At 33.9% G+C, this 14,020-nt stretch overlaps 1 protein-coding gene across 1 annotated transcript in view; it reads right to left on the reverse strand.

Moving 5' to 3' along the window:
* Positions 1-14,020, reverse strand: part of kifap3b (kinesin-associated protein 3b) — a 48,739-nt gene that overhangs the window by 26,908 nt on the left and 7,811 nt on the right. The window contains exons 10-11 of the mRNA XM_051135450.1: positions 11,636-11,798; positions 7,527-7,627 (exon numbers count right to left, since the gene is read on the reverse strand). Coding sequence (XP_050991407.1) covers positions 7,527-7,627; positions 11,636-11,798 — 264 coding nt within the window. The remainder of the gene's footprint in view (positions 1-7,526; positions 7,628-11,635; positions 11,799-14,020) is intronic.

Raw genomic sequence — 14,020 nt, forward strand, 5'->3', positions numbered from 1 at the left:
TATTTATAAACAGGTGCAGTTGTATTATTATCTTTTTTCTGATTAACCAAATAGAAATGATCATTTCGGTTATTTTATTCCTCCTAACCAAAAACCGATGGTCGCAAGCCATAATTAACCGTTAACCGACAAGATTATGTTAAACTACAATTAAATTACGTGGCTGTGACACATTAAAAATAAAAAGTTGTTTTCCAGGGTTTTTTTTTTTACAAGCAAAAAGCAACATAAACATAAAAGAACGTGAGGATTCACATGGTCACATCACGCACCTGCAGCGCTTCTGCGAATGGAGAAAAACATAACAAAGCTATATATTAAAGAAATAAATAGGCTTATATGCGAAATATATATTTTTCTAAATAATTAATAAATTAACAAAACGAAAGGAAAAAAAACTGTGCAACAAGTAGCAACCTATATGCAGAATTTGTTTCATTTTTGTGATTTGCTCTTTTGTATAAATCAAGTGATCGTGCCGGTGCCTCTGACACGCAGTTAAGCAAGTTAACTCGACAACGCAGCCTGTTCATTGTAATAATAAAATGTAACGGTAGATCATAACTGAGAACAAAACAAGAATAAACTGACAAGCCAAGACAAATTAACGTAAAAGTTTGTACTTTTTGTACAAAATGAATACATTTTAACTTGCAACGTACTAAAGGAACATCAAATTAAGACATGCATATTTTAAAGGTAACTTGTCTTTTTCTTACCACATATAAGATAATTTTAGATTCGGCTTGTGACAGTTAGGGTATGTCGAAAAACTCCCATCTCATGTTCTCCCTCAACTTCAAAATCGTCCTATATCTCTGTTTTACCTTTTTTGTTAAGGGTGTTTGATCTTCTTTGCATGTTCACGTTGCATAGACTGGGTTGGCACTTCTGCAGCAATGTAGGATGATTTTGAAATGATTTTTGAAGTTGAGGGAGAAAATACGATTGGAGTTTTTCGACATACCCTAACTGTCTTGAGTCAGAATACATAGAGTTCATGGAGAGCAAGGCATGTCGAGCGTTTGAGATTAAAATGTATTTAAATTATATTTTTTTTATGAAAATAACCGTAAATGAGTGAGTACATTATATCAAAGTCCCTTCAAGGCAAGTCATTTCACTAGGCGGCCATCTTCGAAATGCTTCTCGGGCAGGCAAGTACAGCTCTTGCCTGCCATCAAATTCTCCAAAACTGTTCATCAAGCTTACGATTAAATTTCATATTTGAAATCACCAATGAAATCTGAGAAGAACTGCCTCATAAATATTGTTTATTGTTCATACTGTTAAAAAAAAGCTTATTTTTCAGGCTGCACATGCGCAGTACTGAGTGCACGTCTCTTTTTCTATAGCAACCGGGACTTCTAACAGCAGCTGCAGTGACGCGCTGACTTTACTAACCAACAATTAACTCTTTCATTAAGAAGGCGGGGCTTCGCGGCCATAATAAGCATTGCATTTTTCCTTATTCAAAACTATCCGAGTGACAAGTCTTGGGTATTCTATAGTCTTTGATTATATGTGAATCTTTGTTTTGGAAGTGGACTTCTCCTTTCATGTGCTTTTGAACTACAGAGAAACAGTGCTTTAACGGGAGCAACACCACAAACACGGATGCTGCCTATAGGCTAATTCTGTCATGATGTGACACCACATTTATTTGCGTTAAAGCCCCTTTTCTCCACAAAAAGTGTTTCCAAACAAATTTTTGTGACATTAAACTATCGATATAGAACTTATGTGCTGAAGTTAAACGTAAAAAGATTGTTTCATCACATGAGAAAACATTTCCAATAACTAGGCTATATCGGTAAAAATTTTGAAGCGCCGAATATTTTTTCGCAAAAAATCCTTGGATGGAAACCTGGCTCATGACAGCAAGTAGACTTTTGAAGCTGGAATAATGAATGGATTAAGAAGGCTCTTTCAGTCGGCAAGAGAGAGGAACAGGCTAACATGGATGGAAATTTATTTGCAGTTTGCTGTGAACTATGTGCTGATCGGGTGCAGTCAGTTCTCCCTGGTTCAGGTCGGTTCCGTGCAGCACATTTACGGGTCTCTTCAGGTTCAGGTACAAATTTTTGGACCTGTGAAGACCTCTACTCTGAGGTTGTCCAAACTATCTTTACTACTGCAAGCAGGGCACCAAAAATATGTGCTGACAGTGCTTTTACTTTTCACAGATGGGATAAGCAAATATATTTAAACAAAAATATCACAACTCGATGGCATATTTAGCACAACTTCCTTTTAGACTGGTTTAGTTCTCTCAGTTCACTTATTGCGCACGCCATGCTTTAGGTTCATTTAGGTTCATATGGGCTGACACCTGTCTGACAGACAAGTAACTTGAAAAGCTTAATCTTATGTAAAGCCCAGAACAGTTTGTCACATCAGGGCTCATGTGTGGTTTCCAAATGTCCTCAGAATGTGATATAACAATGGCCCTATTGAAGCACATGTCAAAACTGAGGAGTATTGCATGTGGAGTATTGTCCAACAAATAGATGGAAAACAAAAGAAGAGAAATAAATGATGAAAGAGACAGTTCCTGACAGGGAGAAGCATTGATGCTGTCACTGTTGGCGAAAGGATTGCTATTTGTGTTTTTATTGAAAAGCCAGAGAGAGTTGAGACAATATCCCACAGTCGGCTTCAATCAGGTCAATGCTGCAGCTGATAACGGCCCAATGAGAGAAACTTGGCAGGCCTGTCTTAAGAAGATAACTGGCCAGCGGCCAATGGATTCAGCACGTGTGAGGGATGAGGAGATGAACAGATGAAGAAAGAGGAGCTCCACAGGCTGCAATGGGCATGGCCATGGTGTGGGCCAGTTGGATGTTAAACAGGAAGGCACGAACAGACCAACGCAGGCCTGTGAAGAGGCAGCAGTGAGCAATCAGGCCTTTCCCATATTGAGTATCACATAACCTGGTCCCAGGCCTCCAAATCACGCAGTCTAGACTCACTGGCACCTGCTTGCTCCTATTTACCAGCAATGGGAGGCCCTGCCTTGTACCCCTGAGTCATCCCCTCCCCTCCCACCTCCGTCTCTGTGCTCTCCATGGTTTCATAGCTCCATAAGCCCTGCGAGCATTTCCTCACACACACACACCTCACAGCTTTGAGTAATTATAGCGAGACCCCTTTGTGGCAGAGGAATGGGTCCAACGCTGGGCCTCTCCTCGCCAGTTCGGAACCCAGAGCAGCGAGGCCGTTTGATCTAAATCCTAAATCCTCCCTTACAGAAGAGGGTCCAGGCTAACTGCCAGCACAGACCTGAGGGACATCAGATCCACAGACACGAACGGACAGAACGGCTTTAGCTATTCATGAAGAGTCAGGGGAGTCTTCAAAATAAGAAAGAAAAAGAAACAACGAAATAAGAAAAAGAATAAACAAATGATAAACAACTGTAAGAAACAAGCGAGACGAAAAGCAAGCAAGAAAGGAAAAATGAAACAAACAAAAATGAATAAACAAGCAAGCAAGAAAGAACAAAAGAAGTAAAAAGAATAAAAGCATGAACAACTGAAAGACAACAAACGAAAGAAATAAAGAAAGAACAAGCGTATTAAAGAAAGAAACAAACGAAAGAACGAATAAACAAACAAAAAAGAATGTATAATCAAATGAAAGAAAGAACAAACAAACAAATTACAAAAAAAAGAAAGAAAGAACAAACAAACAAAAAAAGAAAGTATGAATCATCAAAAGAAAGAAAGAAAGAAAGAGAGAAAGAATGAAAGAAAAGCATTGCATATCTCCCTAAGGAGTCTCACAGCTATTCTGACATCATGCCCCGACTGTCTCCAGGCGGACTGGTGGAGCGATTAGGTTGAGGAATTTTACTTTTTTTTTTTTTACACAAGCATCTGGTAGGCATTTTCACCCAATTAGAGAAGACAAGCATTTTAAAGATGACAACGCTTGGGCAGAAGTTGTTTCAGAGAAATTGTACCCAGGCAATTGCTGGTGACCCCACAGAGGCCCCCCTCCCATTAAATTAGCTCTGTTATCTCATTAACGCCATGTGAGAGAAAGACAACGCTGCAATTAGCCCACTTTACAACACAGGGTGAGGGTGTATGATACATACATGACACACCACAGCAGCAAAAACATATATATGTATGTATAGTGTTGGGGAGTAACTAGTTACATGTAATGGTGTTATGTAATTTAATTACAAAATAAATGTAACGGTTACACTTGCTGAGAAAAAAATACGTAATTAAATTACAGTTATTTATGAAAATGTTAATGATTACAAAGGGGGTTACATCTGAATATAATACAGTGTTGGGGAATAACTAGTTAAATGTAATAGTGTTACATAATTTAATTACAAAATAAATGTAACTGTCATCTGTAACAGTTACTGAGAAAAAATGTGTAATTAAATTAGTTACGAAAATTTTAACGATTACAAAGGGTGTTGGGGAGTAACTAGTTATATGTAATTGTGTTACACCATTTAATTACAAAATAAATGTTACTGTTACAGTTACGGGAAAAAAATGTGTAATTAAATTAGTTACTTATGAAAATGTTAATGATCACAAAGGGGGTTACATCTGAATACAATACAGTGTTGGGGAATAACTAGTTAAATGTAATGGTGTTACATAATTTAATTACAAAATAAATGTAACTGTAATCTGTAACAGTTACTGAGAAAAAATGTGTAATTAAATTAGTTATGAAAATTTTAACGATTACAAAGGGTGTTGGGGAGTAACTAGTTATATGTAATTGTGTTACACCATTTAGTTACAAAATAAATGTTACTGTTACAGTTACGGGAAAAAAATGTGTAATTAAATTAGTTACTTATGAAAATGTTAATGATCACAAAGGGGGTTACATCTGAATACAATATAGTGTTGGGGAATAACTAGTTAAATGTAATGGTGTTACATAATTTAACTACAAAATAAATGTAACTGTAATCTGTAACAGTTACTGAGAAAAAAATGTGTAAATAAATTACAATTACTTATGAAAATATTAGCGATTACAAAGGGGGTTACATCTGAACACAATACAGTGTTGGAGAATAACTAGTTACATGTAATGGTGTTACATAATTTAATTACAAAATAAATGCAACTGTTACAGTTACTGAGGAAAAAATCTGTAAGTACATTATAGTTACTTAGAATAAATGTTAACGATTACAAAGGGTGTTACATCTGAATACAATACAGTGTTGATAAGCAGCTAGTTACATGTAATGGTGTAATGTAATTTAATTACAAAATAAATGTAACTGTAATCTCTAATAGTTACTGAGAAAAAATGTGTAAATTAGTTACTTATGAAAATGTTAACGATTACAAAGGGGATTACATCTGAATATAATACAGTGTTGGGGAGTAACTAGTCACATATTATGGTGTTACATAAATTAATTAAAATGTATCTGTTACTGTTACTCAGAAAAAATAATTAAATTACAGTTACTTATGATAAATGTTAACGATTACAAAGGGGGTTACATCTGAATGTAATACAGTGTTGTGGAGTAACTAGTCACATATTATGGTGTTACATAAATTAATTAAAATGCATCTGTTACTGTTACTCAGAAAAAATAATTAAATTACAGTTAATTATGATAAATGTTAACGATTACAAAGGGGGTTACATCTGAATGTAATACAGTGTGGGGGGGTAACACTTATTTTAAGGTGTCCTTATTACACGTTACATGTACTATTATAACAATTAATTATGCATAATTACATGCAAGTAACCCTAAGCCAAACCCTAATCCTAACCATTAAGTACATGTAGTCAATTAATATTTACTCAGTACTTAAATGTATAATTACACTGTAACAATGACACCTTAAAATAAAGTGTAACCGTGAGGTTACATCTGAATACATTTTGTATTAATATTTACTATTTCTTGTTATGATTTTAAATCAGTATTTAACCTCAGAACGATGTCAAAGTCAAAAGCTGTTAAAGTCTGATTTTGTGGTGGCTGTGCTTTAAAATTATTATAATCTTAATTCAAGAGATGAAAAATTTTGAGAGTCTGACAGTAACCAATGTTAAGTCCTACTGGTTTAAATTTTGAAAGAATGATTAACAGTTAAAAACATTTGTTAGAAATGTAGAAAAGTAATTAAAAAGTAATCAAATGTAATCAGTAACATAACATTAATAAAGTAAAAGAAATAGTTACACTATATATTGTATTTTAAACTGGGTAACTTGCAATTCGTAACATATTACATTTCCAAAGTAACCTTACTAACACTCCATAAATATATTGTAAGCCATATACACTTTTCTGTATGCACAGAATTCAGGATAAGTAAGTACATACTACTTTACATAATATTTTTAAAATTGGCAAACAGACTTCTGTGTATACTGTAATGCTACAGTAAGCTTTATACTAATAATTCTAAACACAAAAAGACATTACATTTTTTTTAGAGTGTAACCAGTATCACCACAAAACACATTTTTGCCTGCCTGACATACAATCACAACTTTTATAACCAACATTAATTACTAATAATTCACTTGATTATAAAAAAATAACAACAGTGAATTTCTTTATCAGTTAGGAACCCTGAAGTGACGTAATCTGGCCAACAGCGATGTCGTTTAAGAACGGCAGTAATCAACATTAACAACTGGAGGATTGAAGACAGAGAAGTATCTGGGCATCGGTCCATCTATCACTGTTTTCCATGCTCATCTACGTAACTTGTCTTTTTAAAATTGCCTGTGCTGCTGGTGTTCCATATAACATGCGTTCGACCAATCAATGTACACTTACGTCACTGGTAGTTCTCAATGTGCTGGATAAGACCCTACTCTGAAGTACAGTAGGAGCTAATTTAGTCCCACCAAAAGACATTCCTATAACTAAAATTGCTCCCAGTTCCTCCGTTGCGAACACGCCAGAAAGCGAGTACTTCCGCCAGAAACTTTGAAAACGTTCCTACAGTGCAAAAACCCCTTTACATTACTTCATTACTGAAAAACGTCCTCTGATTACAGTAACGTGTCACTGTGTGATAAGAACAAGAAATGATGTGTGTCCTGGCAGAAAATACTTCCTATTCCTGTTAACAATTAATTTAGCTTTGCTTTCTCTTAAAGCGATAGGTCACCCAAAAATAAAAAATTCTGTCATAATTTACTCACCCTTATTTAGTTCCAAACCTGTGTGACTTTCTTTCTTAAGTAGAACATGAAAGAAGATATTTTGAAGAATGTTGGTAACCAAAAATAATTTCAGTTCCCATTGACTGAAAACAGAATTTTTCAAAACATCTTTTTTTACTGTATGTTTCACAGAAGAATTTTCATTTTTGTATGAACTATCCCTTTAATATTATTATTTAATATTATTTATTTAGACATTTGGTCATTCATAACTTCTATACTGGGCAAGATGTGGAATATCTTATTCATTTCAGGAATAATCAACAGGTGAATTATCAAAATACCTCATATGAATCAAAAGTGAATAAAGTGAGGAAGACACTGACCTGAGGAATGCAGTCAGTATATGCGAACATGGATTTAGATTTGTCATCCACGCTGATGTGGTAGAGGATGCGCATCGCTACATGCTTGTGTGTGTCATCACCTAAAAAAAGATGAGAAACAACCTTCAGAGAGATTCACGACACATGTAAACTTTAACAGCGCTATCTAAATTGATCAGTCGTGGTCAGTTAGATAATGTATTTATACTGGCTCGTGCTAAGAGCGAGTCATTTATCACGGAGATTATAGATAAGAGCATGTGGGGTATGTGATTACAATCCAAACTTATTCCACGAGGGAGAGAGAGACCGCAGATACACACACACCACAAACACTCACGCTTCTCTCTCTCATTAATAACACTTTACACCCTCCTCCTCTTCTTCCTTAATGCCGATACTCCCCTGTGAGATAGGAAACACTCAGATAGAGCAATAGCATAATCAGTCATTATGAGTCCGACCGTGGCAGTCGGGACCCGAGACACCCTAGAACACATTATCACATCGGCGATTAGAAGCAGATGTGACCGCTGGGGATATCAGGATAAGAAAGGAAGAGAGAGTGAGGGAAAGCTGAGTAGGTAAAGAAGAGGACTGCTTAGTTTGTTTAATTGGAGACACAGGAGGAGGCATATATTTTAGTGGCATTAATAAGCGAGGGACGCCCTCGGTGGCCGGGACATGTGTTTCTCGTTAGCGGCTGCAGACGCCGTTGACCCGCGTCGCTGCCTCACCTCAGCGAGAGTAAGCGGAGACGGACAGAGTTTACGACGGCAGCCAGTCACCTCTTAAACTCAGCCCTAACTGCTGAAGCGTAAATGGCTAACACGTTGAAAAACAGTGCAATTAAGCCTTTAGATGTATGTCCTTCATTTCAATGTAGAGGTGTCATTCGAGCGGTTGGGAAAAGCGATGCATGTCATGTGCATCAAATTACCAGAAATATAGTGTTTGATGCCTGAGATGCATGAAAAGTGCTGTTGGATTGTTGTGAACGACTGAAAATGAAAACAGACACAAAGAGGAATTATTCTCCTATGACATGACTAGCTGAACTCATAATCACTGGGTAGATGTGTTTGGCTTTGCTTGATTCAGGATATCTGATAGAAATGGCTATAATTTTTCCCAAACCTCCATTATCTGCACCTGCACCAGTTTCTGCCAAAGCAGGTTTTTGGTTTCAGCGTAACTGAATACTCTGCAGCTTGTAAAGACAATCATTCTGATGTAGATCATATGTTGCTTTTCAAACATTTCAACATTACTGATTTTCCAACGCAAGTCCCTGGATGTAACCTTAAATGTCTCTTTCTAGCTCGAAGATAAGAGTGTATAGTACTTACAAATATAATTTTCCATTCACTTCACTCATGCAAGTTTTCTCTCATTTCGTGCTGGGCCAAAAAGGTTTATTTTAAATGGAAAAGAGGAAAACTATATTATCCATTCAGTTTTGTATCTACTGCTTTAAGGAATAAGGAAAAATCAAGTCTTGAGATGCCTATTAAAAAGGTGGTAGAGAATGTACAGAAAAATTGAAGAGGAAAAAACAATGTGTATTTTTAGATTAGAAGTATTTTTAGGGCTGTCAAACTTAAATTAAGAAACAAAGGAGAACACTTTAAAATAAGGTTCTTGGGTAACTACACTAGTTAACATGAACTAAGAATAAACAATACTTCTACAGCATTTATTAATCTTAATGTTAATTTTTAGCATTTACTAATGCATTATTAAAATCACAAGTTGTGTTTGTTAACATTAGTTAATGCACATGAACAATGACCGACTGTATTTTTATTAACTAACATTAACAAAGATTAATAAACAGTGTAATAATGTACTGTTCATTGTTCGTTGTTAATTAATACATTAACTAATGACCAATGACACCTTATTGTAAAGTGTACCAAATAAAGTAAATGTATTTAACATTATTTATTATTTTTTCAACAAATTTGCCAAATTTGACACTATTACCGTTTCCTTTTTCAACAAATTTATAATGTATAAAAAGATTTCTAAAAGAACACTCTGGGGGAAAAAAAATGTATTATGGTTTCAACAAAAATTGTAAGCAGCACAGCTGTTTTTAACACTGGTAATAAAAAAAAATGTTTCTTGAGCAAATCAGCATATTAGAATGATTTCTGGATCATGTGACACTGAAGACTGGAGTAATGACTTCTGAAAATGTAGCTTTGCCATCACAGGAATAAATTACATTTTAAAATATAATAAAATAGAAAACACTTATTTCAAATTGTAATAATGTAGTGGGATATAGACATATTATTCCTGAGGGTTTTCAACAATATCCCCTGTAAAACTACTGTTGTGAAAAGTCTTTGGCATCAAAACGTTTGAAAGATTTTTGTTGTTTTTTTAAACAACAAAAGTCTCTTGTGCTCATCAAGGTTGTGTTTATTTGATCAAAAATACAGAAAAAATGTAATATTGTAAAATATTATTAGAATTTAAAACAACTGTTTTCTATTTTATTATATTTTAAAATATTATTTATTCCTGTGATGCAAAGCTGATTTTCAGCATTTCCAGTCTTCAGTGTCACACAATCCTTCAGAAATCTAATATGCTGATTTATTATCAATGTTGGAAACAGTTGTGCTACTTAATATTTTTCTTGGGACCTGTGATACTTTTTTCAGGATTCTCTGATGACTAAAATAGAATAGCATTTATTCAGAAAAGAATAACAATGTAACAATGTAAGTCTTTACTATCACTTTAACAATCAATTTTTTACCAATTTAACACATCCTTTCTGAATAAAAATATTAACTTCTTTAAAAAAAAGAAAGAAAAAAAAAAATTAACTGACCCCAAAATTTTGAACAGTAGTGTATATTGTTACAAAACATTTATATTTCTAATAAATGCTGTTCTTTTTAACTTTTTATTCCTTAAAAGGAGAAGCTCACTTCCCAAACAACTACTTAATGAACTCACCCCCTTGTCATCCAAGATGCTCATGTCTTTCTTTCTTCAGTCGTAAAGAAATTGCGTTTTTTGAGGAAAACATTTCAGGATTTTTCTCCATATAATGGACTGATATGGTGCCCCGAGTTTGAACTTCCAAAATGCAGTTTAAATGGAGCTTCAAACAATCCCAAATGTGGTTGTAAACGATCCCAGCCAAGGAAGAAGGGTCTTATCTAGCGAAACGATTGGTTATTTTTATTAAAAAAAAAAAAAAACAATTTAAATACTTTTTAATCTCAAATGCTCATCTTGTCTTGCTCTCCCTAAACTCTGTGTATTTTGACTCAAGACGGTTAGAGTATGTTGAAAAACTCTGATCGTATTTTCTCCCTCTCAAATCATCCTACATCACTGCAGAAGTACCAACCCAGTCTTCGCAAAGCCAGGCAGAGTAAGACAAGACGAGTGTTTGACATTAAAAAGTATTTAAATTGTATTATTTTTCTGAAAATAACCAATCGTTTCGCTAAATAAGACCCTTCTTCCTCGGCTGGGATCGTTTACAACCGCATTTGGGATCGCTTGAAGCCGCATTTAAACTACATTTTGGAAGTTCAAAATCGGGGCACCATATCAGTCCATTATATGGAGAAAAATGCTGAAATGCTGAAAAATAATTTCTTTATGACTGAAAAAACAAAGACATGAACATCTTGGATGACAAGGGGGTGAGTACATTATCTGTAAATTGTTCTGGAAGTGGACTTCTCCTTTAAAGAATCCTGAAAAAAAGTATCACACGTTACCAAAAAAAGTTAATCAGTATAAATGTTTCCAGCATTGATAATAAATCTGCATGTTAGAATGATTTCTGAAGAATCATGTGACATTGAAGAATGAATTAAAGATTTGCATCACAGGGATACATTATATTTTAAAATATATGAATTTTTTAAATATTATTTTAAATTGCAATAAAATTTCACAATATTACTGTTTTTTCTGTATTTTTGATCAAATAAATGCAGTCTTGATGAGCAGAAAAAACTTATTTAAAAAAACATTAAAAATTGTACTAATCCCACACTTGAACAGCAGTATAATTTGATTACTGTGAAACAACGGTTCAGTTTCATTAATATGAACATTAGAAGAGTTACCCAGAAGAGCAGTGAGTTTGGGCAGCAGACCCACATGCACCATTTTGGTGCGCAGGCCCGTGTCAAAAGACAGGTTGTGGAGGAGTCGCAAAGTGACATTCATCAGGTCTTCATGTTCACATGGAATCAGACGAGCCAGTTTCTCTACGGTGTCCATTTCAGCCTGTTACAAACATACATGTGAAATACATGTAATACATTTAATCTGATGTCAAAAGAAACAACAACACAAAATTACTTCATCTTTTTTCTTCAAAAACAGCTTAACTGGAGAAACAAACAGAATCATCTTTTTTCTTTCTCAGCTGCTCCTATAATAGCCAGCTTTTTGTCCAACATGTGTTTTTATGTACAACATGATGAAAGATTTTCAAAGCCAAAAGTCTATTTCTTTTATCTACAACAAGGATTGGTTATGGGATACAGGAATAAAAACAACTTCTGTCTTGATAGATGTACATTCATAGCCAGGGCAGATTCATTCCAGGTGCACTGACAGTGGAGCAGTGCAGGACAACCAGGACGAATCTCAGTACAGCAATGACAGAAACTTCCTGATATAAATGACCCCATAATTCTCCTTGACAACTTCAAGGTGCAGCTTTATGGTTACATAAAATGCATCATATTTATATTATCTACACATACCAGTTCAAAGTTTGGAATAATTAAGATTTTTGAATAAATATTTTTTTACTTACTTTTTTTTTTTTTTCTCTACTAAGGCTGTCAAATTGATTAATCACGATTAATCGCATGCCAAATTAAAAGTTTGTGTTTACATAAAATATGTGTTTGCACTTTATTATGTATATATATATATAAATACACCCACATACATGTATATATTTAGAAAATATGTGTAATATATAGAGTATTTATATTTACATATAATATAAATCATATATAAATATGAATATATATACCCACGTAAATATTTCTAAAATATATACATGTATGTGTGTGTATGTATATATATACACATAATAAATATACACAGCACATGCACATATATTATGTAAGCACACATTTTTATTTGATATGTGTTTAATTGTGATATGTTGATATATACTGTGAATCAATTTTACAGTACAATTTTTTTTATATCGCTTATACTTACTCACAAAGGTTCCATTTATTTGATTAAAAAATACAACAAAATCAGTAATATTGTTACATATTATAACAATTTAAAAGAACTGTTGCCTGTTTTAATATATTTTAAAATGTAATTTATTCTTGTGATGGCAAAGGTGAATTTTCAGAAGTCATTACTCCAGTCACATGATCTTTCTGAAATCTGGTGCTCAATTATTAATAATGGTTCTTATTATTGCTTTTGCTGCTTAATATTTTTGTGGAAAGAGTTTTTTTCAATTTATTTTCAGGATTTTTTGATGAATAGAAAGTTCAAAAGAGAAACAGAAATTGAAACGAATCATTTTATAACATTATACATGTCTTATAAATGTCTTATAAATGCCGTATACATGTCTCTTACTGTCTCAATTGATCAATTTAATAATATAGATATAATTTTTTTTTTAACTGTGCTTACCCCACATTTCAAATGGTAGTGAATCATGGTTTCCACAAAAATATGAAGCAGCAAAGAGTTAATAGTAATAATAAGAAAAGTTTCTTGATTCACATTAGAATGATTTGTGAAGGATCATGTGACACTGAAGACTGCCGAAAATTCAGCTTTATGTTTACAGGAATAAGTTACATTTTAAAATATATTCAAACAGAATACAGTTCTTTTAGATTGTTATATAACACCATATTAACAGTACTGTTTTTACTGTATTTTTCATCAAATGAATGTAGCTCTGTTGAACATAAGTGACTTCTTTCAAAAACATTCAAAAATCTTAAAGTAAAAGTTCACTTCCAGAACAAAAATGTACAGATAATGTACTCACCCCCTTGTCATCCATGATGTCTTTCTTTTTTTCAGTCGATAAGAAATTATGTTTTTTGAGGAAAAAATTTCAGGAATGTTCTTCATATAGTGGACTTCTACAGTGCCCGTGAGTTTGAACTTCCAAAATGCAGTTTTAAACACAGCTTTAAGGGGCTCTAAATGATCCCAGCTGAGGAAGAAGGGTCTTATCTAGCGAAACAATAGGTTATTTTCTAAAAAAAAAACTCAAATGCTCGTCTTGTCGCTCTGCATGAACTCTGTGCATTCCGGGTCAATACAGTCAGGGTATGTCGAAAAACTCCCATCTCATTTTCTCTACCAACTTCAAAATCATCCTACATCGCCGTTTTACCTTTTTTGTAAAGGGCATTCGATCTTTTTTTGCATGTTCACTTTGTAAACACTGGGTTGGTACTTCTGCAGCGATGTAGGACGATTTTGAAGTTGGATAAAAAAAA

Source organism: Labeo rohita, chromosome 2, assembly GCF_022985175.1.
Source record: "Labeo rohita strain BAU-BD-2019 chromosome 2, IGBB_LRoh.1.0, whole genome shotgun sequence".
Taxonomy (NCBI): Eukaryota; Metazoa; Chordata; class Actinopteri; order Cypriniformes; family Cyprinidae; genus Labeo; species Labeo rohita.